The sequence below is a fragment of the Malus sylvestris genome, chromosome 8 (assembly GCF_916048215.2).
Source record: "Malus sylvestris chromosome 8, drMalSylv7.2, whole genome shotgun sequence".
Taxonomy (NCBI): Eukaryota; Viridiplantae; Streptophyta; class Magnoliopsida; order Rosales; family Rosaceae; genus Malus; species Malus sylvestris.
The window spans coordinates 8,851,710-8,875,582 of record NC_062267.1 but is presented as its reverse complement, the minus strand read 5'-3'; the positions used below and the strand labels follow the sequence as shown (position 1 = coordinate 8,875,582).

At 38.4% G+C, this 23,873-nt stretch overlaps 2 protein-coding genes and 1 long non-coding RNA gene across 4 annotated transcripts in view; all 3 read left to right on the top strand.

Moving 5' to 3' along the window:
• Positions 1-23,873, top strand: part of LOC126630928 (phospholipase SGR2-like) — a 44,413-nt gene that overhangs the window by 18,806 nt on the left and 1,734 nt on the right. The window lies entirely within an intron of this gene.
• LOC126630932 (uncharacterized) lies at positions 15,727-16,773 on the top strand. Its single transcript, XR_007626155.1, has 2 exons — positions 15,727-16,280; positions 16,317-16,773. It is a non-coding gene; the product is annotated as an uncharacterized LOC126630932 (long non-coding RNA).
• LOC126630930 (wall-associated receptor kinase 2-like) overlaps positions 18,907-23,873 on the top strand; it is a 30,581-nt gene continuing 25,614 nt past the window's right edge. Inside the window, exons 1-3 of one of the 2 annotated variants that reach the window (XM_050301082.1) lie at positions 18,907-19,734; positions 19,815-19,979; positions 20,168-20,560. In XM_050301082.1, the coding sequence (XP_050157039.1) occupies positions 19,401-19,734; positions 19,815-19,979; positions 20,168-20,560 (892 nt within the window). In that variant the 5' untranslated portion in view covers positions 18,907-19,400. The remainder of the gene's footprint in view (positions 19,735-19,814; positions 19,980-20,167; positions 20,561-23,873) is intronic. The other variant, XM_050301081.1, reaches the window with a different exon arrangement.

Below are 23,873 nucleotides of genomic sequence, written 5' to 3'. Positions count from 1 at the left end.
CCTTGGGCCATTTCTGTTAGGGCCTTAAGCTTGTTAGCCACTAAACCCTTTAAACCTTTTCAACCCATACCCTTTTTAATTATTAAACCCTAAAGCCCTTTGAGACCAAAACCCTATACCCTAGCCGGCCCAAACCCTTTATGTGGAATATTCCGTCAGGGAATATTCTAGGAATATTATATTGACTTTTATGAAATTTATCCGGGACCCATCTTAGGGTAATTCGACATTCTGAATACGTTTCCAAAGTCCTTTTTCCCAAATTCAATTGCTATTATATAGTTTTATTAATTGGACTCTTTATGTGCTTAGGGGCAATTATAATGGCGTTTCCGTCTTCGCTAGCTCCGTGATTCTTCGGCGGCGAAGTACTGTGAGTGGACCCCTTCTAAAATGCATGTTTTTATAGTAGAAATGCCTGCATGAAAGGCATGATTTAATGATTACGTTTTATGAAACGCTTTGAGATAACATGCTTATTGAGGCTAGTTTGAATTATTACTATTTTTCCTATAACCCATGTTCTTATAGAATATCCGATGGATGACGATATGATATTTAGAACATGTTTCAAACACCTCTTTATAGTATAGATGATGGATGACTTTATACTATGAAATTGTTTTTCAATATATATATGTTCAATGGTTTTGTACTTACCTAGTGGTCATTTCCGCTACGGGACGTAGGGAGATTCCGGTCCGTCCTGAGCGACGGTTTGGTGTTGGCATAGGGCCTGGAGTGTGTTTCCTCTAGCTATTAGCACAGGGACGGGGAGCCGGCATGGGGCCTGAATTGTATTTTTCTTTGACTGTCTGCTCAGAGATGGGGAGTCGGCATGGGGCCTAGGGGTTATCGGACATTCACTAGTGATTATTATATATGAGTTATGATTTGAGACATTGCACGACATGCTAGGTTTCAGAAAACCTATGTTTATCATGATATATATGTGTTTTCATAAAACTTGGGGGTTAGTATGTTGATAACTGTTTTATTATATATATATATATATATATATATCAACTTGGTCCACTCATGTTTGTTTTGCGCCATTTTCAGGACATAGAATCGAGGCATACAATCCCAGCATCTAGGCACTTCCTCATCGGCATCTTCGAGTCCTCTTGGTGTAGGACACGTTCTTTTGTTCATTCAATTTTATATTAATTCTTTTAGTGTTCTAGATTAGATGTGTGCTCTGAACACGTTCCTTAAATGCATATTCTTTATTGTTTTACATTTATAAACCTTATTTATTCCTTATTCTCAGCATTTGCATTCAATAAATGGATTTCGTCACCCTCGAGTGTCGGCCAGCACGTGCCTATCCTGGTGTTCGTGGAATATCGGGATCAGGGTGTGTTAGATTGGTATTAGAGCCTGGTTTGTTCAGATCATACTTAAGATTCTCTTATATTCTCGTAATGTGTCGGTCATGGCATCATTTGGGTGTCCCGACTTCCTGATTTGGTGTCATTCAACGCAATTGTACAAAACTTTCTCTATTTGAATTGTCACATTCTGGTTGAAATACAAGAATTCATGTTGGGATTATGCTTCATCGGTGACGTGTTTGATTTGTTAGACGACTTTCCACATAGGACGATACTCTGCGATGTGCATTCCCTGGGAATGGCGAGCAGAGTTGGTGTTACTTGGAAGCAACATGTTTTAGAAATATCAGTTTGCGGAAGTCTGGTTAAGACCAGTTGTAGATCCAAAATGGCGATGCCACTCTGCAACATGCATTCCCTAGGAATTACTGGCGGAATTGGCTCTACATCGAAATCTTGGGAAACAGAAAAATCTTAGCGGTACGAATTGGTTAAGACCAACTGGAGTTCTGAAACGGTGATATCACTCTGCAACATGCGTTCCCCAAGAATGGCGGGCAGAGTCATATTTCAGTGACAACTACTAGAAACATTCGAAGTGTGTGTTGGGATAAAACGAGTAAATGCTAGTTATGACGACGGTTAGTAAGTGGTTTTTGGTGGGAGCAAATCAATGTTCTCAGACTCATTACCACTGAAGAAATTAGTGTGGATCTTTAGAGCAATTCTCGACGATTGTTCTATCAATAAACTTCTTGCTTACTCCAACAGTGAAGTCAAGTTCACTAACCTTTGACCGTCAACTTCACATCAAATTCTTCGAGTGTTGACTTCGTTTAGTTTATATACTTTTCTTGGGAAACTTCTCAGTAATGGACGATATTATCATCAATTTCCCAAAATGGAGTTGCGATTCTTGTTGTTGTGGTAGTTGGACTTGGATGATGAAGATCCAGTCTTGTTTGGATAAACAGACTCCTTAAACTTCACATGGGTCTGGTACTCGATGGTAACCCTAGCTTAGTGTCCATGTACTTTTCAGTAAAGGTGAACTTAGCCTTTTGCTTGTAGCCTAACTGACCAGTGCTCTTGTCTACTGGCTGTTCAACCTTGTAATTTTCAGTGTAATGGCTTGAGACTCCACCATATTCATCATTGTATGAAGATCGAACTTGCTCTAAATTTCTCTGGACTCATTGAGCTTTGGTTTGCTCAAGAGCATTACTTTAAGGTAACCAATCGTGCCACTGCATGCATTTGCAGGCTGCTTTGTATCTTTCTTCTTCGTCATTCTACTGATTCAGAGGTTCTATTTTTAATTTTTGAACTTTGAAACAGCTTGCACAAAGTATTGTGAATTTTGAAATGTCTTTGGCCTTGTCAAATCTTATTAACAGTTCTTAACTATTCTTGAGCTTAGACCTGTTTCCTTTTTGCTAAGAAACCAGTCAACCTTACGATGATGTTTAACCGAATAATTAGAAACAGTGACTTCTATTTATACATCTTTACCTTCATTTGCTTGTTTGTTTCTCAATGTGAACTGGATCAGGTTGGAACATTACACGAAGGGTGTAAAAAAATTAAAAAATAATAAATAAGAAAAAACGTTTGTTCTCGACATGATTTCTTACTCAACTAGATACCTTGTACTTTAGATTTAATGGACTTATTTTGACCCTCAAAATCTTGAGTGTTCTTCTTGCATTCTCGACATGGTTTCTCGCTTAATCAGTGAGGAATTCACAATCGATTGATTCGGCGGAAGTGTGCGCCCAATTCTCATCGATTCAGACAGGAACGTTAGGAGCATCATATTTTTACAAGCTTGCTAGGTTTACCAAAAAGAGTTCCACGTGGGTGTGAGGTTGGAGCCGTCTTGTGGTAAAAGATTGATGAAGATTGTAATGCAGGAAAACAACATATTGCATCACTATCTTCACGCTGAATTGAATGGTCACCACTCATTGTCTTGCTACAATTCATAACCATCATATCGTACTCTAGTAGACCTTTTCGATGATGTGACGTGTTCGCCTCAACACAGCTTTCCACTACCTTGCATCAGAATCCTTCGGTTCGAGAGCACGTGGGCGTGAGGTTTGTGCGATCATTTAGTAAGAGTTGGATGAAGGTTTTAGTACAGAAGGTTAACAGATTGTATCACTATCTTACTATAATTTATAGGCATCACATCATTTCTTTTCCAACGATATGTGTTCGTCTCAACGCATCTTTCCACTGCTTCACTTCTGAACCTTATTGTTGTGAGTATGTGGATGTTGAAACACTTATAGCAGATCTGTTTGGTGCACTCTAGAATGGCACCACAGCGCGGTCAAGGCGAGAATCGGAAGATCTTTAAACTTCTCTTGAATGGTGTGTGCTCTTATGGGGTTTTTAGGTTGATCACTTGAGAGTCCTTCTTCTTTCCTCCAACATTGACCTTATTTGACTAGAAATCTGCAACTAAGCAAAAATGGAGAGATGGATTGAGTACTACAATAGCTCCCTAGAGATATTGCTTGTTGAGGAAGATCAGTTCTAGTTTTCTGCTTACTTGGCTTGAGCTTTTGGGTATGCTACTAACATGGTAGCCGCTTTTCTTGAATCTCAAGGTACAGTTTTAAAATGGATTCTCTGTTGGCAAAATTTTGGAGTAGTTGGTCACATTTGGAAGAAGAAAGGTGAATATGATGGTGTGCTTGGTGCTGGATGAAGTTGTTACGACGATAGTTCTTATTTTGTTTGGTGGGGTATGACACTTTTTGCGACATGGTGTGAAAGTTTTCTATAGGCAACATTGGTTGGCAGATAAGTAATGTGAACTGATATTCGGAAGGTCAAAAATACATTATAAGAAATTGTGCACCCTCAAGAAATTACTGCTTGTTTATCGAGACAACAAATGTGTGATCAATATCGCGGGCGGCCGACTGTGGTATTGAAAACTTATTTGTTGGGTTCATTGAGCAAGTGAGCAGAAAGATCTGTCTACGGCAGCTGATATAGTTTTGGATTTGTTATTATTGGGACTCAATCCAAAGACACATCTATCCTTGGAGTGCGTGAGGTTACGAATTCTTGGGCGAGACCCTCTCTCATTTTTCAGTCTTGGTTTTCAGTATAAGTATTTTAACTTCCTTTACTTTAATTATTTGTTTTTGCCGTTACAAATGTTTTGGGGGAAGTGTTTCTGTTTTCAGTTTTTAAGTTCAGCTCGAATTTTCAACCTATATGTTAGTACATATCTATTTTTGACGCTATAGTATCTTGCGTACCTATTTTTGACCTTACGTCAATATGCGTTTTCGACTTTATATCTTTATAAAGTATGTTTTCTACTTTTACAATGATGGGGAAGAAAGTAAGAGCTTGGAGGCACGATAGAGGATTTTGCAACCCGCTCGCGACAATGTGGTATATTTTCTTTAATGCACCCACTCTGACTTGATTTCTCTTTATACATATATTCTTCTTCCTATTTTAGAGTATTTCAGTTTAGTAAGTGAATTTAAATTTCGGGGACGAAATTCTTTTAAGGGGGTAGATTGTTACACCCCACCCCTAATTTAAATTTTATTTTCACTATGTTTGAGATTATCTTCCTTTTAAAATTGTTTTTGGGTCTTAAATGGTGTGCCCAAGGGGCATACCCCTATTTTGTCCCCCAGTTCCCTTTCCATTTTCTTTTATTTTTCTGAAAAGTCTTTCTTTTTCTCTTCTCTCTTCTCCCTCACTCTCCCTTAACTCTCCCTCTTGAGCTCACCTCTCTCTCGGGCTCTTTCCCGATCGACACCCATACATACAAACATACACACACACACCCATACACACTTTCATGGATGCACCAAGTCACCATCTCAACGGAGGAAAGAACGAATATAAACATTCGAAACCGTAAGCTCAGAGAACAACTCCCTCCTCAGGTGAACCCTTAACCTTGGTAAGCTTCGGGACTTTATCTAATTTTCCTTAGATCGATCAAACTCTAGCTAGGACTCATCGGTGAACCCTCAACCTTGGTAAGCTTTGGGACTCTCTCTAATCTTCCTTAGATCGATCAAACTCTAGTTAGGACTCATTTTAGGTACTTTGGTGAAGGTTTGTAGTGAGAAACAACTCGGGGAGCTTTCCCCAGATTTCCGGCGAGGATTCCATCATTTTCGAGGCAATTTTCGGCCAAACCATGGCGAGTTGGCCAGCGTGCTAGGTTTCAATCTCTTCGTCTCGCTGTGTACTACAACTTTCCTTTTTGTTTCACCCAATGTCGTTGAGTATTGAAGAAGTTATACCCATTTGAATCTTACCTAGTTTTCGGCGACCTCCGTGGATTTCGAGGCGTTTTCTGGCCAAACCACAGCTAGTTAGACGTTGTGCGAGGTACCATTCTCTTCGTCTCTTCGAGAACTATGATTTTCATTTTTGAATCACTCGATTTCGTTGAGTTTTGACAAAGTTATGAACGTTTAAAGTTAGGGAAGTTTCCGGCCGAATTCCGGCCTTCCTCTCCGGCGAGACCAAGAAACCAAGGCCTTCGGGCCTAAACCCATTCGAACCAAGCCCTTTGGGCCGTGCTTAAACCCAACCCAACCCCTTTTATTTTATTTTGTTTCTATTTATTTTATTTCAAACCCAAAACAATTGGGCCGGGCTTTCAAGCCCAATACCTTTCAAACCCTTTTTAGTTTAATTTATTTTGTTTTTTTGTTTTAAAACCCAAAGGTCTTGGGCCATTTCTGTTAGGGCCTTAAGCTCATTAGCCATTAAATCCTTTAAACCCATACCTTTTTTAATTATTAAACCCCAAAGCTCTTTGAGACCAAAACCCTATACCCTAGCCAGCCCAAACCCTTTATGCGGAATATTCTATTGACTTTTACGAAATTTGTCCGGGAATCTTCTTAGGGTAATTCGATGTTTTGAATCCGTTTCCAACGTCCGTTTTCTCAAATTCAATTGCTATTATATAGTTTTATTAATTGGACTCTTTATGTGCTTAGGGGCAATTATAGTGGTGTTTCTGTCTTCGCTAGCTGCGTGATTCTTCGGCGGTGAAGTACTGTGAGTGGACCCCTTCTAAAATGCATGTTTTTATAGTAGAAATGCATACATGAAAGGCATGATTTAATGATTACGTTTTATGAAACGATTTGAGATAACATGCTTACTGAGGTTAGTTTGAATTATTACTATTTTTCCTATAACCCATGTTCTTATAGAATATCCGATGGATGACGATATGATATTTAGAACATGTTTCGAACACCTCTTTATAGTATAGATGATGGATGACTTTATACTATGAAGTTGCTTTTCTATATATATATGTTCAATGGTTTTGTACTTACCTAGTGGTCCTTTCCACTACGGGACGTAGGGATAGATTCCGGTCCGTCCCAAGCGACTATTTGGTGTTGGCATAAAGCCTGGAGTGTGTTTCCTATGGCTAGTAGCACAGGGACAGGGAGCCGGCATGGGGCCTGAAGTGTATTTTCCTCTGACTGTCTGCTTAAAGACGGGGAGCCGGCATGGGGCCTGGGGGTTATTGGACATTCACTAGTGATTATTATATATGAGTTATGATTTGAGACATTGTACGACATGCTAGGTTTCGGAAAACCTATGTTTATCATGATATATATGTGTTTTCATAAAACCTAAGGTTAGTATGTTGATAACTGTTTTATTATATATATATATATATATATATATATATATATATATATATATATATATATATCAACTTGGTCCACTCATGTTTGTTTTGCGCCCCCTTCAGGACATAGAATCGAGGCATACAATCCCGGCATCCAGGCACTTCCGCATCGGCATCTTCGAGTCCTCTTGGTGTAGGACCCACTCATTTGTTCATTCAATTTTTATATTAATTCTTTTAGTGTTCTAGGTTAGATGTGTGCTCTGAACACGTTCCTTAAATGCATATTCTTTATTCTTTTACATTTATAAACATTATTTATTCCTTATTCTCAGCATTTGCATTCAATAAATGGCTTTCGTCACCTTCGGGTGTCGACCAGCACGTGCCTATCCTGGTGTTCATGGAATATCGGGATCAGGGCGTGTCATTTTTTCCACTCCATGCTTCTTGCGGAGTCTTTCCCACACACTTCTTTTTGGAGACCTATTGGATAGGTAGACAGCACATGCTACAACTTCTACCCATAACTATTTAGGCAATCTCTTGCTTTTGAGCATATTTCGAGCCATGTCGAGGATAGTTGAATTTTTTCTTTCCACCACACCATTTTGTTGAGGGGATCTTGGAACTGTCAAAGGTCGACGAATTCCATTGGCTTCACAGAATTCTTGAAATTACTTAAAAGTGAATTCTCCTCCTCGATCAGATCTCATGGCTTTGATCTTGCAGCCACTTTCCTTTTCTACAGCGGCTTTGAAGTTCTTCAATGCTCCAAATGCCTCTGATTTCTGCTTCAAGAAATATGCCCATGTTTTCCTTGAAAAATCATCAATGAAGAGAAGGAAATAATTATTTTTACCGAAAAAGCTTGGTTTTATTGGACCGCACACATCGGTATGAATAAGCTCGAGTGACTTCTAGGCTCTTGTGGTCGACTCCTTTGGAAAGCTTTTCTTGAACCATTTCCCTAGTAAACATTGTTCACAAACTTGATTAGGGTGGCTGATGCACGGTAAGCCTCTCACCATCTCATTCTTGGATAATAACTCCAGTCCCCTAAAGTTAAGATGCCCAAAACGAAGATGCCAAAGCCAGGATATGTCTTTGTAACATATCTTGAGACACTTTGCAACATCGTTTTGAATATTCATTGGAAACATCCTATTCTTTGAGATTTTCATCTTGGTAATTAATCTTCATTTGTCATCTCTAAGAAAAAGGCTATATTTTTTCATATGAATATCATAACCTTTTTCTAAGAGTTGACCCAAGCTCAAAATGTTGCTTTTCGTATTGGGCAGATAGTAGACATTTGAAATTAATTGGTGACTGCCATTTTTTAGGGGAATAAGGATGTTTCTTTTTCCTTTTACGAGCATTTTGGATTCGTCTCCAAAAGAAACGTTGCCACTCACCGATTCATTGAGCTCTACGAACATGCTACTTCTTCCGCACATGTGGTTGTTGGCGCCAATGTCAAGGTACCATGTATAGTCTTAGTCTCCATCATTGTTCTTTCATGCTAGTAGCACAATGCCATTCTTTTCTCTCTCTTCTTTCACATAATTGACCTTCTCATCAGGTCTGTTGCTTGGAGCTCTACATTCCCAAGCATAATGCCGAAACTTTTGACAATTGTAGGATTGAACTTGAGATTTTTCATACCTCAAGTTTGAACGTCCTCTTCCATGACCTTTTGTTGAGCTTCCTCCTCTTTTGTAGTTGCTATGGTTGTTAAAGTTCCAACCACGTCCACGTCCATGTCCACGCCCACGTTTGCGACCTCGGCCACGACTTCTTTCATATTGGATTCTCTCGTTGTCAAAGCTTCCTTCTTTCTTCTTTAGCTGAACATGCGTCTTGAAGAGCTGCTCATCATTCCCTTACCTCTTCTTATGTTTCTCTTCATATGCTTGTAGCGAACCCATTAATTGCTCTATACTAATTTCTTCCAAGTTTTTAGTTTCTTCAATCGTCACAATAATGTGCTTGAACTTGGGGTCCAACAAGCGTAGTATCTTCTCCATAATTCTAACATCTTCTAACTTTTCCCCATTTCTTTTTAATTGATTGGAAACTGCTAAGACTCTTGAGAAATAATCAGAGATTGACTCAAATCCTTTCATTTGTAGAGATTCGAACTCACGTCTTAATACTTGATGATGAACCTTTTTCATTTGTTCGGCTCCTTTGTAAGAGGTTTGAAGCTTCTCCCATGCTTGCTTAGCAGAGGTTGCACTCGAGACCTTCTCAAAGCCATTGTCATATAATGCTTGGTAGATGAGGTAAAGAGCATTCTTGTCTCTCTTTCTTGAATCTTTCAAACTCTCATTTTGGAGTTGGGACAGAGTAGCTTCATCTTCTGACTCAGTGTAGCCTTTCTGTATGACTTCCCATACATCGTGTGCTCCCAAAAAGGCCTTCATTTTGATACTCCAATTAAAAAGAATTAACTACTTTGGAGATGTTTATCTCACAAAGAAGAATGTAATGCAGCAGAATTGATAGGCAATTGAAAGAAACAATACTCAAAGTATTACACAAGATTTTTATTCACTCACAAACTTAGTACAAGAGGAAACACTCAAACACTCTTAGAAGCTTTGTTGCTTCTTCTCACTTCTCACTGCTTGCTCTCTTGGTTGTTACATCACATAGCTTAGAACCTCACCTATTTATAGGCAAGGTTTGCCAAGTTTGACATTGCTAGAACTTTCTAACTAATGCTTACCAACCACACAATTTTACAAGATTCTAGATCTTTTTACAAAAAGCCTTAGATATTTATGCATGCATTCCACCAACTTGAATTTGCTAGAACTATTTAGCATGTGCATGGATCTTTCTTTGTGTATAGGCCGAATCAATTGTCTTAGGCCAAGACAAGATTACAATTCAACATCTAGTACCAATGTTCCATTGCCACTTCCTTCATGGTTGGCCTCTCTTCTCCTTTTTCTATCAAATACACCTCTTTGCAAGCCAAGAAACTTCCTTCACCTGCTCAACATTTGACTCATTTACCATACAATCGTCGAGAAGTTGTACTGAGCGATCATGTCTCGATCCAGAAAGAAAATACGTAGCCAAATTTCTTTCTTCTGGCTTGTCAAACAAAAGCAACTCTTTTCCTGTTAGTAGCTCCACGAGTTCATTCACAGGCTGGTCCGATCAAAGAGAGACGGAAGCATTCTCTGGAGAGTACGGTCTCTCAACGAAAGCTAACAAGTTTCCTAAAAATTCATGAGTTATAACATAGCCCTTGCTTCGTTCCTGGTACCAGGATGAAGATGCTACTGTAGGTGCAGGGAGTTACACCCTTTGGAGTTATCGTTGGCAATTTTTACTTTACCAATTGCCTCACAAAAAAAGAAGAGTGGATCAGACAAGAAAAACGAAAAGTTGGAAAACTACATTTGTAAAGCAGTCTAAGCTTTATTGTAACGGGATAATCCGCCCTCACCAGGGCTATGTCGTCACACTCAGCTAGTCACAACTAAGCAGCGAACTCATCATAATCTTGATTTCCTCGTGGGTTGAATTTTGGAGTGTTAGATCACATATATAGTAAAACCCTAATTTATTAGCAAGTCATTAATCACATATATCAAAATTAGATAGAAGTTAATCAATAACCATTACTTCAAGATGAAACAAATTAAAGGTATAAGGATGAACTGCCTACCTAAAGAAGCCATGGAAGAAAACCAAAGAAGAGCTTCTACTCACACGAGAACACTGACAGAGCCGCCATGGGTTGTAGCCCAGGTGCATCCGGTGAAAAATAAAATTTTACATGTAATGTTGATTGATTTTCGAATGTAGCCCATCATATATTTAGTCACTAATTTGAATTCTCTAGGTTTAACTATATAAAATTATATACTGCAGTTTACAAACCACATTTTTTTTCTTAAATCATTTTTCTCATTGCTTCTTGTACATGTACAAGTTTGGATTTGTTTAATTACAAAATTTTTTGGCTCACCCTGTGAATTTTTTTTAAGCTAGCTGATACTATGAAAAATACGGTATCAAATTTCTTTATTTATAAGATATAAAATTTTAAGCTAGCCCACTCGATAAAAATTTTGAAGCTCCGCCATTGCACAAGAACCTTTTACTTTTACTGGTGAGTGGTAATATGGGATTTATGTAAAAGAACATATATATTTCTTGTGAGCAGGGACCTTCTTTTTACATCAATTTAAACCCTAACTGATTTCCACCTACACTACAAGAAAACAGGGCCTATGTGACGACATATATTCGTCACAGAAAATAAAAATGCGTCACATTTGATAATATGTGACGTTTTTACAGCGTCTCAAATATGACGCTTTTACAGCATCATTGCAAGCGTCACCTATAACGCGTCACAGAAAGTATACGTGACGAATTTTAAAAGTGCCACATATTTTTAGTATATGTGACATTGCCTTTTCACTTAATACTGGTTTAAATTAACAAAAATAGGAGATTGTGATGGAGAAGGCCTCACAAAAGAATAAATTATGTGACCTATATAATTTGTCACTTATGAAATAGATAAGTGACGCTGAAAGCGTCACATTTTTCTTCCATATGTGGTGTAGCCTGGGTCACTTATGTATAAATAAAATACCTATTTTGGAAATATATGTGACAGACTTATACATATTCCCTATTTATAATATGAAATTACAATTCCCTGTTTATAAAATGAAATTACAATTCATGTCAAATATAAGGTAATGCTTTAGTTAATTGCATTTGGGTAAATAGCCAAAATGGTCATTGAGATTTGCATAACTCATCCCTTTGGTCCCTAACATTTCAAATCAATCAAAGTGGTCCCTGAGATTATCCACCATCCATCATTTGGTCCTTCCGTTAAAAACTCCGTTAAGTGTCCCGGAACTCTTGGCCGAAAGTTTGGGCAATTTTCAAAGCTTCATAACTCAATCGTTTCTTAACCAAATTCGACCCATAATATATCAAAATGAAGATAGGAAAGTGTAGAATAAGATTATACCTATTTGGAAGCTCAATGATTGCCATAGATGATTATAAAATAGCCTCAAAGTTGACTGGTCCAAGAGAAACCTGGAAAACTCGCCGGAAACTGGGTAAACTTTAAACGTTCATAACTTCTTCAATACTCAACGAAATCAAGTAATTCAGAAACAAAAATCATACTTCTCGACGAGACGAAGAGAATGGTACCTTTTTAGATGGCTAAATAGCAGTGGTTTGGCTGGAAAATGGCTCGAAAGTGGCTATCCATGGCCACTTTCGAGCCGTTTTTTGGCCAAACCACGGTGAGTTAGCCGTTGAAAAAGGTACCATTCTCTTTGTCTCGTCAATAAGTATGATTTGCATTTTTGAATAACTTGATTTCATTTAGTATTAAAGAAGTTATGAACGTTTAAAGTTTACCCAGTTTCCGGCGAGTTTTCCAGTTCTCCCTCAGACCAGTCAACTTTGAGGCTATTTTTTGGCTATATCTGGCAACCATTGGGCTTCCAAATAGGTATAATATTATTCTACACTTTCCTATCTTCATTTTGATATATTATGGGTCGAATTTGGTTAAGAAACGATTGAGTTACGAAGCTTTGAAAATTGCCCAAACTTTCGGCCAAGAGCTCCGGAACACTTAACGGAAAGACCAAAATGATGGATGGTGGAAAATCTCAGAGACCACTTTGATTGATTTGAAATGTTAGGAACCAAAGTGATGAGTTATGGGAGTTATGCAAATCTCAGGGATCATTTTGGCTAATTAGCCATTGCATTTTCATTAATAAACTACTCGGGCACATACATCAAGTACTTGTGCATTTCATATACTCACATAAAAATCCAAAAAAAAAATCTAAATTTTGGTGTCCCATCTCAGCTCGATGGCAGTTCATCATGAAGGGCACCAACTCCTCTATACATGTAGAGATGCTAACAAAAGAGAAATCTAAGACACTGAGGAGCTAACCAAAAAGTTCTACCATGTGCATGACTAAAACTAGATAACAGTAAGACTTTGTAATATAAATCAGTCTTCATCCGTACCAAGGTCTTCTATTTCAGCATATGCACCCTTGATATCTGAAAGATCATCATCAGTACCTATAGAGTTGTTGATGCTTGCCCCTTCTTTGCTAAAAGAGCTTTCACTTGTAATATGAGAATATCATTCTTCTTTTTCAACTCTTTATTCTCCTTTTCCAAGTTGACGAAACTAGTTGACAAAAGCTTTATTTGATCTTTCATCTCTGTTAACTCAGAACTTGAAGGCATTGAAGAAACATAACCAGATGTATTCATACGAGGAAAAATACCTACACCATTAACAAATTTTCCCTTCCTCCCAAAGGTTCTCAGCCATGATGCCAAACTCATCATCCAATGGAACTTGTAGAGAATCTGGTGGAGTACCATCTGGTGCTTCTTGAATCAATTTCTGCATAACTTCATCATTTTTTTTCTTCATCTTATCCTTACAAAACAAATAGCACCAAGAGAATGCTAAAACAGTGAATTCAATATTCATCAATTGCTAAATAAGTAATAAATAAACAATAGTAATATGTAAAGAATTCAACTTCTTTTAGTGGCTTTGCTTTCTAGGGGAAAAGATGGAGCGTTAATTCCATTTCGGGTTGGGACTGAAATGTTCAACATTAAAGAGGGAGGATTTTCTGTGGAACTGTATGGGTCAGGCTAGGTGGTTCCAATTGCTTGAGTTGAAGAAAGAATGATGAAATTATGATTTTGTAGAGCATCTCATTTCTGTTTTCGGGTAATTTGAGTTTTTTTTTTCTTTGGCAGTTTATGGGTTGTTTTATAACCAGTTTATTTTTTTATTTTTTTATTTTTTTAAAACACACAGTAGGGATAATGCTTGTGTTCTTAATTATGCAGTTGGTATGAAGTTTGATTTCTTTCTAACCACAAATATATTTACTCCTAGCCCTTGGCTATAGGATACGACAACTTCTTCAACACGGTTGTCAAATAAGGTCCGAGGTGACCATGATGTGCATATTATTAAGACTCCAAAAAGGCAATAAGTGGGACGAAGATAAGATAGGGTCAAGTATAACAAGAACTTGGACATTGTAAGTCTTTATATATACCAAATGAAATTAGGAATTTAATTAAACTCTCTATGCAATTGGCGATTGCACTAAATGTCATCAGGTATGAAGGTACAAATGTGTGTGTTTGATTCTACTTATCAATATATCAGTAGAAGTTTTTTTTTTTTCATTAAAACTTCAAATTTGACCTATTGGTGACCTGTGTCATATTTTTTCTAACAAGTTTTGGGGAAATGTACTCTTGCAGTCAAAAGCATGGCTGTGTGGAAAATGGAGGGGAAGTAAATGGCACGAACGTATGATGGACAAAATAAATTCATGTTGATGATTAAAAAAGCACAGTTGAGGTTTTAATTGTTTTCCTTTTTCATGACTTCAAATGAATTTGATCTCACATATATTGGGTATTGTATTTGTTTGTACTATACTTGACCAATCCTGAAACTACAGAGCACCGGTCAACGTTATACCATCAAGGATCCATAAAAGTTTCCCTCCAACCAGGAGACCAAGCACAGCGCGATACGTGTCGATATCAGAAACCAATAATAGCGCGACACGTGTCAACATTGGAAGCCAATTACAACACGACATGTGTCAATGTCAAAACAAAACTAGAAACTCTCTTCTATAAAAGGAGATCATTCTCCCACAATATTTCCTAATGTCATTTGTACTAAATCATTCACTAGTACTCACTAAAGGAGAGCTTGAACCTATGTACTTGTGTAAACCCTTCACAATTAATGAGAACTCCTCTACTCCGTGAACGTAGCCAATCTGGGTGAACCACGTACATCTTGTGTTTGCTCCCCTGTCTATATCCATTTACATATTTATCCACACTAGTGACCGGAGCGATCTATCGAATGTCACAAACTTGACATTTTCTGTTGTACCAAAGTCCTCACTGATTTTGTGCATCAACAATATTTTCTAATTGTAATGCATTATGTTATTGCAGAAGTACGTATAACGCAAATTGTGAATTTGACAAACTAAAGCGTTTGAAAATTAAAAAAAAACTTCAACAACCATTTGAGTTCATGATTGTTCTGCAACTTTTTCAATTATATTATGCTGTAAGCTTTCCATACAGTGTCAAGATGAAAAAATGACCAAGAGCCGTTGGCATTCAATTTAAAGCTTTCCTCAACATGCCAGCTGTAGGTAATTCTAGTTCCCTATAATATTGTCGTGTTTTTGGCTGAAAGCTTGCAAGTATCTCTAAAATTGATTCAGTTGGTTTCTTGGACTACAATGCAAGACTTCTCATGACCTTTTTTTATGCAGAAGTTTATTTGATCGTAGGTGGGATCTTAGATAGGATAAAAATGTCAAAGCAATGTGGAAGGAGATGTTAGATTAATTCAAAAGTTGTTTGTATCTCTTTAATTTAATAAGAGGTGTGCCCTTATTATGTAAATGTGCAATTGTTGAATTCAATCATAATATAGTAGTTTAATAAATTTTGAATTGAATCATAATACAATAGTTTAATAAATTTCATATTTTATATTTTCAAAAAGTAAAAATTTGTATAAGAAAGAAAACAATTAACACAATATGTCTTAAGGGACGCTTTGAAAAAAAACATCTCGCATGTGCATTAAGTATAAATCAAGGTCATAATAATCGTTGTAACTCAACTGTAGAGATAAAAAATAAGGTAAATTACAAAAAATTACCTCAATTATAAGTCGAACCACAATATCATATCTCATGTTTGAAAATTACAATGTCTTATCTCATCTTAAGAATTCGTTTCAATGTCATACAATTTTTCTTATTAAATGCTGACGTGGCTCAAGATGGGCCCCACTCTTTAGTTCAAATGCATTAAAAATTAATTATATATTAGAAAATTAAATCATAATTTATTTAAAAATTTTTATTTAAAAAAGTGGAACCCACCCCTACAAACTCATCATCCTCACCAAATTAATCTTTGTAACCAAACATCCTCACAATCCTCCTCTGCTCCAACTCCACTCTACACTTCTCTGTTTCCTTTCTCATCTCCACTCTACACCATCGCCGTCCCCCACCGCCTCTCTCCCTCTCTTTAACTTTGATGTTGCCGCCAGTCATTGCAAAAACGAGGCATTTTCGAATAATCTCTCCATCTCTTCTTCTTTTTCTTGTTGATGTGGCATCTCCTCCATGGCCATAGCAGAGATGGGCATGGCCCGAGGAGCTCTGGTTTTCTGGCCGGAATTGGTTCTCTGGTTCTCGAAGAAGGGCCAGCCGGAATTGGTTCTCTGTCCGAGGCGCTTCTTCATGGTGCGGTGTCTATACAGGAGCTTCTCCATCTTGTGGCGGTATTGCGTGTGGATTTCGACGGCTCGCCGTAGTCGTAGCTGCACCTGGTCGCCACGGTCACCACCAAATCCTCCCACTGACTCGAGTTCTGCTCGACCCTCCTTAGCTGCACCGTCTTCTCTTGGGTCCACAGCAGTGGCTGGGTCTTCTTAGCGGAGGCTAGGGACGATGGCAGTGGTGGTGATTGGGGCTAACAATTTGAAATTTAGGGTTAGGGTTTAGGGGGAATTGGGGTTTTCTGTTTGAAATTGGCATGGAGATTGTGGGTGTTTGGTTACAAAGATTAATTTGGTGAGGATGATGAGTTTGTAGGGATGGGTCCCACTTTTTTTATTAAAAATATTTAAATAAATTTATGATTTCAGTTTTTTAATATTTAATTAAATTTTTAATGCATTTGGACTAGAGAGTGGGGTCAATCTCAAGCTTCGTTAGTATTTAACATAAAAATTGATGGAGGTATGACATTGAAACGAATTCTTAAAATGATGTATGACATTGTAATTTTTCAAATATGAGGTATGATATTGTAAGGAGATAATTGAAAAAAGAAAATAATAACTGTTATGATGTGCGCATACACACAATTTATAAAATAATCACTTAAGAAATATAAGAATTATATAAAGCAACACATTTTTGAAGCTTACAACGCCCGTGATGCAAAAATATATCTCGCATGCACGTGAGCGCGTGCGGAAAGACTATTAATTAGTTAAGTCCAATTAGTTACGTTCAAACATGGAGATCCTTCAATCAAGTGAAAACAACTACTAGACTAAAGACTTAATAAAGGTCACGGTTTGAATTCTTCAAAACGAATGAAACAAGATGATAAAATCCATCACAATTTACATTGGCTCAACAGAAAATTAATTAATTTGGTTGATCAGCCTAGCATAATCGATTTCCAATCCCCCTCTCTTCTTTTTTTTTTATTTTAATTTTTTTTTATCAAATAATAGATTTTGTTGGATTAAATGTTAGATTAGCCACTGATGGGGTTTGAACCCACGCTGTCATGCAAGGACTCAATGCCTTTCCAACACTTGTTGAGAGTTGATGATGTGTGGACAATTTGTCCCACATCGGTGAGGGATTGACTTAGCTATGGGCTTATATGGTCTTAGGCTAATTCTCATATTATCATTTGGTTTTATGGTGAAACCTCAATTTCATCATGGTATCAGAGCGACTTGTCCCTTGTATGAAAGCCCAAAAGGGCCACACGTGCTCAAGCGTCACCCAATTGTTGTCCATGTGTAGGCTTGAAAATTGGCCACACGTGTGGGAGCGTGTTGAGAGTTGATGATGTATGGACAATTTGTCTCACATCGGTCATGGATTGACTTATCTATGAGCTTATATGTTCTTGAGTTACTCCCAATATTGCTAATTGATTTTATGGTGGAACCCCATTTCATCACCATTGTGGTAAAGGGTCACTTGCTCCAATCTCTTATTCAAACTTTGTGACTAATTCATCTTTCACCTTCAACACTATTTCATCTTTTACCTTCAACACATGGATACTTTAATGTTTACATTAAGTTCTTCATTAAACATACTTCCAGTCTAGTGAGTATTCCAATCCGATACACCAAACGAAACCCTAACACATTGGTAACGATTGCAACAGCTTTGGCAGGTATAGCTGACTAAACAGAGTCGACGAGTCATGTCTTTAAGCATGGATAGTGAAGCATGGATAGTGATTTTAGTGAATGTTCTTATATTTTGACCTGGACAAACAGAAAGAAACTTATATCAGTAGGTCCTCTAAGACTCATAAACCTAGTTTGGAATAGTCAATGGTGGTGCTCCATCACCAATCAATTCCTGAGTGAGCCCCCTTATAACTCCGATTACTTGACTTTGTGATTGCCATCGTGCTCCCCCGAGGCATAAGTTAAAGTCATGGTAGATACTTTCAACCACCTTAATTCCCAGCAATGACTTGTAGAACTACGTTTTGTTTTGTTTGGCGTAGTAAGCGACGAAATGCTTCGGGGAGTTGAAAATAAGCGTAGATCCGGAGATTCCCGAATAGGTTAACCTTTCGAACTGCTGCTTAATCCATGGGCAGGCAAGAGACAACCTGGCGAACTGAAACATCTTAGTAGCCAGAGGAAAAGAAAGCAAAAGCGATTCCCGTAGTAGCGGCGAGCGAAATGGGAGCAGCCTAAACCGTGAAAACGGGGTTGTGGGAAAGAATTAATAACACGTCATATCTAAGTTATGGCAGGTATCCTCTCCAAGGTTTGCTCAATCAATTCACAAGTCTCCTCTCCAAGTCTTCCCCTCCAAGTCTTCCTCTCCAAGTCCTCCTCCTCCCTACCAATAAAAGGACTAAAACATCTCATTTTTTTCAACAACAAAAACTTAGAAGCCATGACCATGAGCAAACAAAAAGTGCTTCTGCAACCTATCATCCTCCTAATAGTAATAGAGGTACTATTAGCAGCAGCCACTTCAGCCCAAACACAATTAGCCTCTCCACCTCTTCCTTCTCCTCCTCCACCTCCCAGTGAAGTAGAAGTCAAGCCGGGTTGTCAAGACAAATGTGGGAATGTTAGCATCCCATATCCATTTGGTACAAAAGAGGGCTGTTACTTAAATGAGGATTTCCTCATTACTTGTGATCGCACTTATGACCCCCCAAAACCATTTCTTAGAAAGAGTGATTTCATTGAAGTCACAAACATATCCGTGGATGGGAAGCTTTACATTACCCAATACACAGCCGTACAATGTTACGAAAGATCAGGCCGGCCAATTGAAGGCTTCTACAATTCTCTCGATCTTTCCAAATTCTTTATATCAAACACCGACAACGTGTTTGTCGCAGTTGGTTGTGACACCAATGCGTACATCGTAGGCTACAAAAATGAAACCTACGGGTACACTGGTGGGTGCACTACAAGATGCAGAAGCATTGAATTCGTTGCCAATGGTTCCTGCACTGGTATCGGTTGTTGTCAAACAAGCATTCCTAAAGGAATGACTTTTTTTTATGTAACTGCAGAGAGTTTTGATAATCATACGGCTGTGTACTCCTTTAATCCTTGCAGTTTTTCCTTCGTTGTCCAAGAGGGCAAGTTCAACTTCTTCTCCAATATGTTGGGGTCGGATTATTTGAAAAATGCATCCCTTCCGGTGGTACTCGATTGGTCAGTTGGAAATGAGACCTGCACTAACGTTGTTGAGAAGAAACAAGTGATGAATTACACATGTCAGGGCAACACAACGTGTTATGATGTCGAGAATGGATCCGGGTATCGCTGCAAGTGCAAAGACGGTTACCAAGGGAATCCATACCTAAATGGCTGCTATGGTATTTCTATTTCACTTTATTAGTACTACTAATTAAAATAACATGCTTAATTTCTGAGCATGGATTATGTTGTTCTGCAGACATTGATGAATGCAAGGTTCCAGAGCTCAATACATGCAAGCAAAACTGTATAAATACAGAGGGAAACCATACTTGTTCTTGCCACAAGGGGTACCATGGTGATGGTAGAAAAGACGGAGAAGGTTGCACCCCTGATCGGACCTTTGTTATCCAAATTAGCGTTGGTAAGCATGCACATATATACTAACAAGTGGATTCACTGCTTTTCTACAGTTTTTAAAGAATCCCAACTATGTTGAAGATGTGAAAAAAAAGATGGTCAGTACATATGGTCTAAATAGCAATACATACTCATATTTGATTTGGTTTTATCTACCTACCAGGGTTTACAATTAATTTGTTGGATATGTAGGAATTGGCGTAGGCCTCGTATCCCTACTAATGGGCAGCTCTTGGTTGTATTTGGGATACAAAAGATGGAAGCTCGTGAAGCTAAAGGAGAAATTCTTCAAACGAAATGGAGGGATCATGCTACAACAGCAACTTTCAGAACGGCAAGGATCCTCTCATGAAAAGGCAAAAATCTTCACAACAGGAGAACTTGAGAAGGCCACCAAAAATTATCATGAGACTAGAATCATTGGCAAAGGAGGGTTCGGTACAGTCTACAAAGGAATTTTAGCAGACGGCAGAGTAGTTGCAATCAAGAAGTCCAAAATGGTAGATCAGAGCCAGATAGAGCAATTCATAAATGAAGTGGTCGTACTTTCCCAAATCAACCACAGGAATGTGGTCAAGCTTTTAGGTTGTTGATTCGAAACCGAAGTCCCCCTACTAGTTTATGAATTTGTCACCCATGGAACCCTATTTGAATACATCCATAACACAACCAAATCATCCAAATTCAATGCGCCTTGGGAAATTCGTCTACGTATAGCTACAGAAACTGCTGGAGTGCTATCATACTTGCACTCTGCAGCTTCTGTTCCTATCATTCACAGAGATGTCAAGTCTACAAATATACTCTTAGATGAGAATCTCACAGCCAACGTGTCCGACTTTGGAGCCTCAAGATTGGTTCCGATGGACACAGCTCAGTTATCTACAATTGTGCGAGGAACTCTCGGGTATTTAGACCCCGAATACTTACAGACAAGCCAATTGACTGAGAAAAGCGATGTCTATAGTTTCGAAGTTCTCCTTGTAAAGCTACTAACAAGAAAGAAGGCACTTTCCTTTGACAGGTCGGAGGAAGAGAGAAATTTGGCAATGTATTTTCTTTCAGCACTGAAAGACGACGGCTTGCTGCAAGTTCTTGATGAATGTGTTGTGACTGAGACAAACGTTGAGCAGCTTTGGAAGTTTCTAACCTTGCATAGGGGTGCTTGAGAGTAAAAGGGGAAGAAAGACCAAGAATGAAGGAAGTTGCAATGGAACTGGAAGGGCTGAGAAGGATGGTCATGCATCCATGGGTTAATGATAATTCCAATTTAGAAGAAACTGAATGCTTTCTTGGAGGAATATCAGTGGAAACTATTAGTTATGAAGGAGGTGGCGAATCAAGTTCGGGGATTCATAATATGAGGAACCACGTTGTATTACCAGTTAGTGATGGGAGATGATCGTGCCAGTGAACAAGTCTGTTTTATTGTGCTTTTTTTGCGGAATGTTCCATGGAGTACTGTTTGGACCCGAATTTACATCGTCGGTCCGTGCAATCAAGGCCGTTGAGTGAACATAACTTTACACCGTTGGATGGAAAGATGAAGATAATTTTGTTATTAAAAGATATTATTATGGTTTTATTATAATAATTATCTTTTAGTAAAGAATTGTTTTTATAAGATAAATGAGGTGCAATATCTGGTTAAGCAACGGTCTGCGTGCAAATTAAATGGGTGATTGATTGGTGCCGTGCAAGTCTTGGATGCCATGGAAGATGGTCTTTAAGGTACCAGATGATAAGGCATGCATGCGTGGGATAAATGCTACTGATGTTGGGAGAGTTATGATAAGGCAAGAAGTCTAGATAGGCTAGACTTTTGACAGAGTTTGAAAAGTCAAAATGAGGCTTTGATCTTGGAGGGCCAACCATTTGGACGAAAGGTTACTTTAGATAAACATGGAAATAAGGGAATCATCAAGGCCACATGATCCATTTGGGATAATTCGAGAAGTTTAGTCTCGGTTGGTTTCTAAGGTTACGGGATCATGCAGAATATTCCCATTATTTTTCGTAACTCACGACGACAATCCTAGCGTTCTGCTACTATAAATACAAGACATTCAGCAACGAAAAGGCCCCCTGCAAATCAATACAAAATTGCCCTGCGCAAATTCTCACAACTTGTGATTTTTCTTTTTCCTTTTTCGCTGACACATCTTCCGTTGGCATCAACAGCACTGTGGAAGCAACCGGTGATATCTTAAGTCGGCATAGATAGCTCTGTCACCGTAGAATCAGTCGGTCTCGCAGTATCTTCCGTTGGCATCAACAGCACTGCGGCGAGAACGACTGATTACCTATCCAAGTCTCGGTCGAGAAGGATTTCTGAATCCTTATTGGTCGAGGTCATCTCATCAGCCTTCTCGGCGAAGTGAGGTGTTACAAGTGATTACATTCGGCACGTTGAAAGCCGAATTTGATATTGAACTTCGTAAAAATAGTAACCTTGTATTCAGGTTCGAGAGCCCAAGAGGCCGAGACGCGTTCCTTTCTCGGCCGCAATCGCAAGACGCAGAAGTCAGCCGCGCACCCAACGCAACATCAACAAATTTACTCCTCGGCCGAGCTCGGCCGACGAGTTGGCACGCCCCGCAATCACCGAAGGACGTAGTTAGCTTATAGATTACTCGGCCTGCGCGCCACGTAGGCTTGGTAGTTTCTAGGGTCAACAAGTACTTATGTCTATCATTTGTTTTCTTTAATTACCTTGTTTAGTTAATTTGGAGTAAATGTAATTTTGTAGTGAATGGAAAAAAGTTGCTCTTAATGATTGTATCCATGGAGTTCTTTTTTTGCCCTTCTCAAACTGCATTCATTGTTTCGTGATGCACTTTCTTTTTTTTCTTTTTTTTTTAATTTTAACGAACGATATTTATATACACAAGAGAGGTGGGATTAGTCTTACAATAAGCTAACAATAATGTTGTTCAAATACGCATTTGGAAATAATTGAACTTAACCTCTTACATATAAGTAAAAAAGAATATCACTAGACCGTAGTACCAAACGGCAATGTAGACCTAACTTATAAACGAATGATCAAAATCAAAATTTTATGGAACACTAGGATTACTCTTAAACGAGCACCAAAAATTAACTAACTAAAATTTAAGGGTATTTAGCTATAAATTACTTAAATTACTGATTAGGCATATACTATCAAGCGTGCCCGCGCGGTGCTGCGGGTTTTGAAATTGTATAAAACATGTAGAAAGAGGCAAAGAGGCAAGTGTAATTCATATGATCTCACAAAGACTGACATTATTGCAACACATTCCAATTGAAATTTAAAATGGTTCATCCTCTAGTGCAAGTCCTTCAGATGATACAAATATTTAAGCATGAGCACACACCTCATCTTCAGATTCAAAACTCTTTTTAGATCCAGAGCTGCTAGTGTCTGCCTTCTTAACAGCCACTGATGAGCCTTTCTTTGCAACTGAGCAGGCTTTTTGGGCAGTAACCTTTGCAGGGGTTTCCTGTGAACACAAAAGTCTATCGACCAAAAGGTATCTTTCCCAATCTAACAAAGAATAAATACACAACAAAAATCATGCAAGCGTCCCTGTAGAACCTTTCCAACTGACGAAAAATAAAGGAAGAGATCAAGACTGACCTGCTCAGCCAAAAACTCGATTTCAACAAAATCTATTAGTTGCACATCTTTGTTTTTCCCAGCAACCTGTTTGGCGGAGATTGTTTTACGAGTCTAATCCCCCCTACAACATTGAATATAATTAAAACCCAATATGTTAAGCAATAAGAAAGCAAGTTACCTGAGCAACAAGCCGTTGTACAATCCCAGCGGACCTTGCTCTCGCACGATCTTTTCCAGTGCCCGGAATGATGGGTTGACCTAGACGACAACGACTCGCAGTGCAGTTGCAGCCTC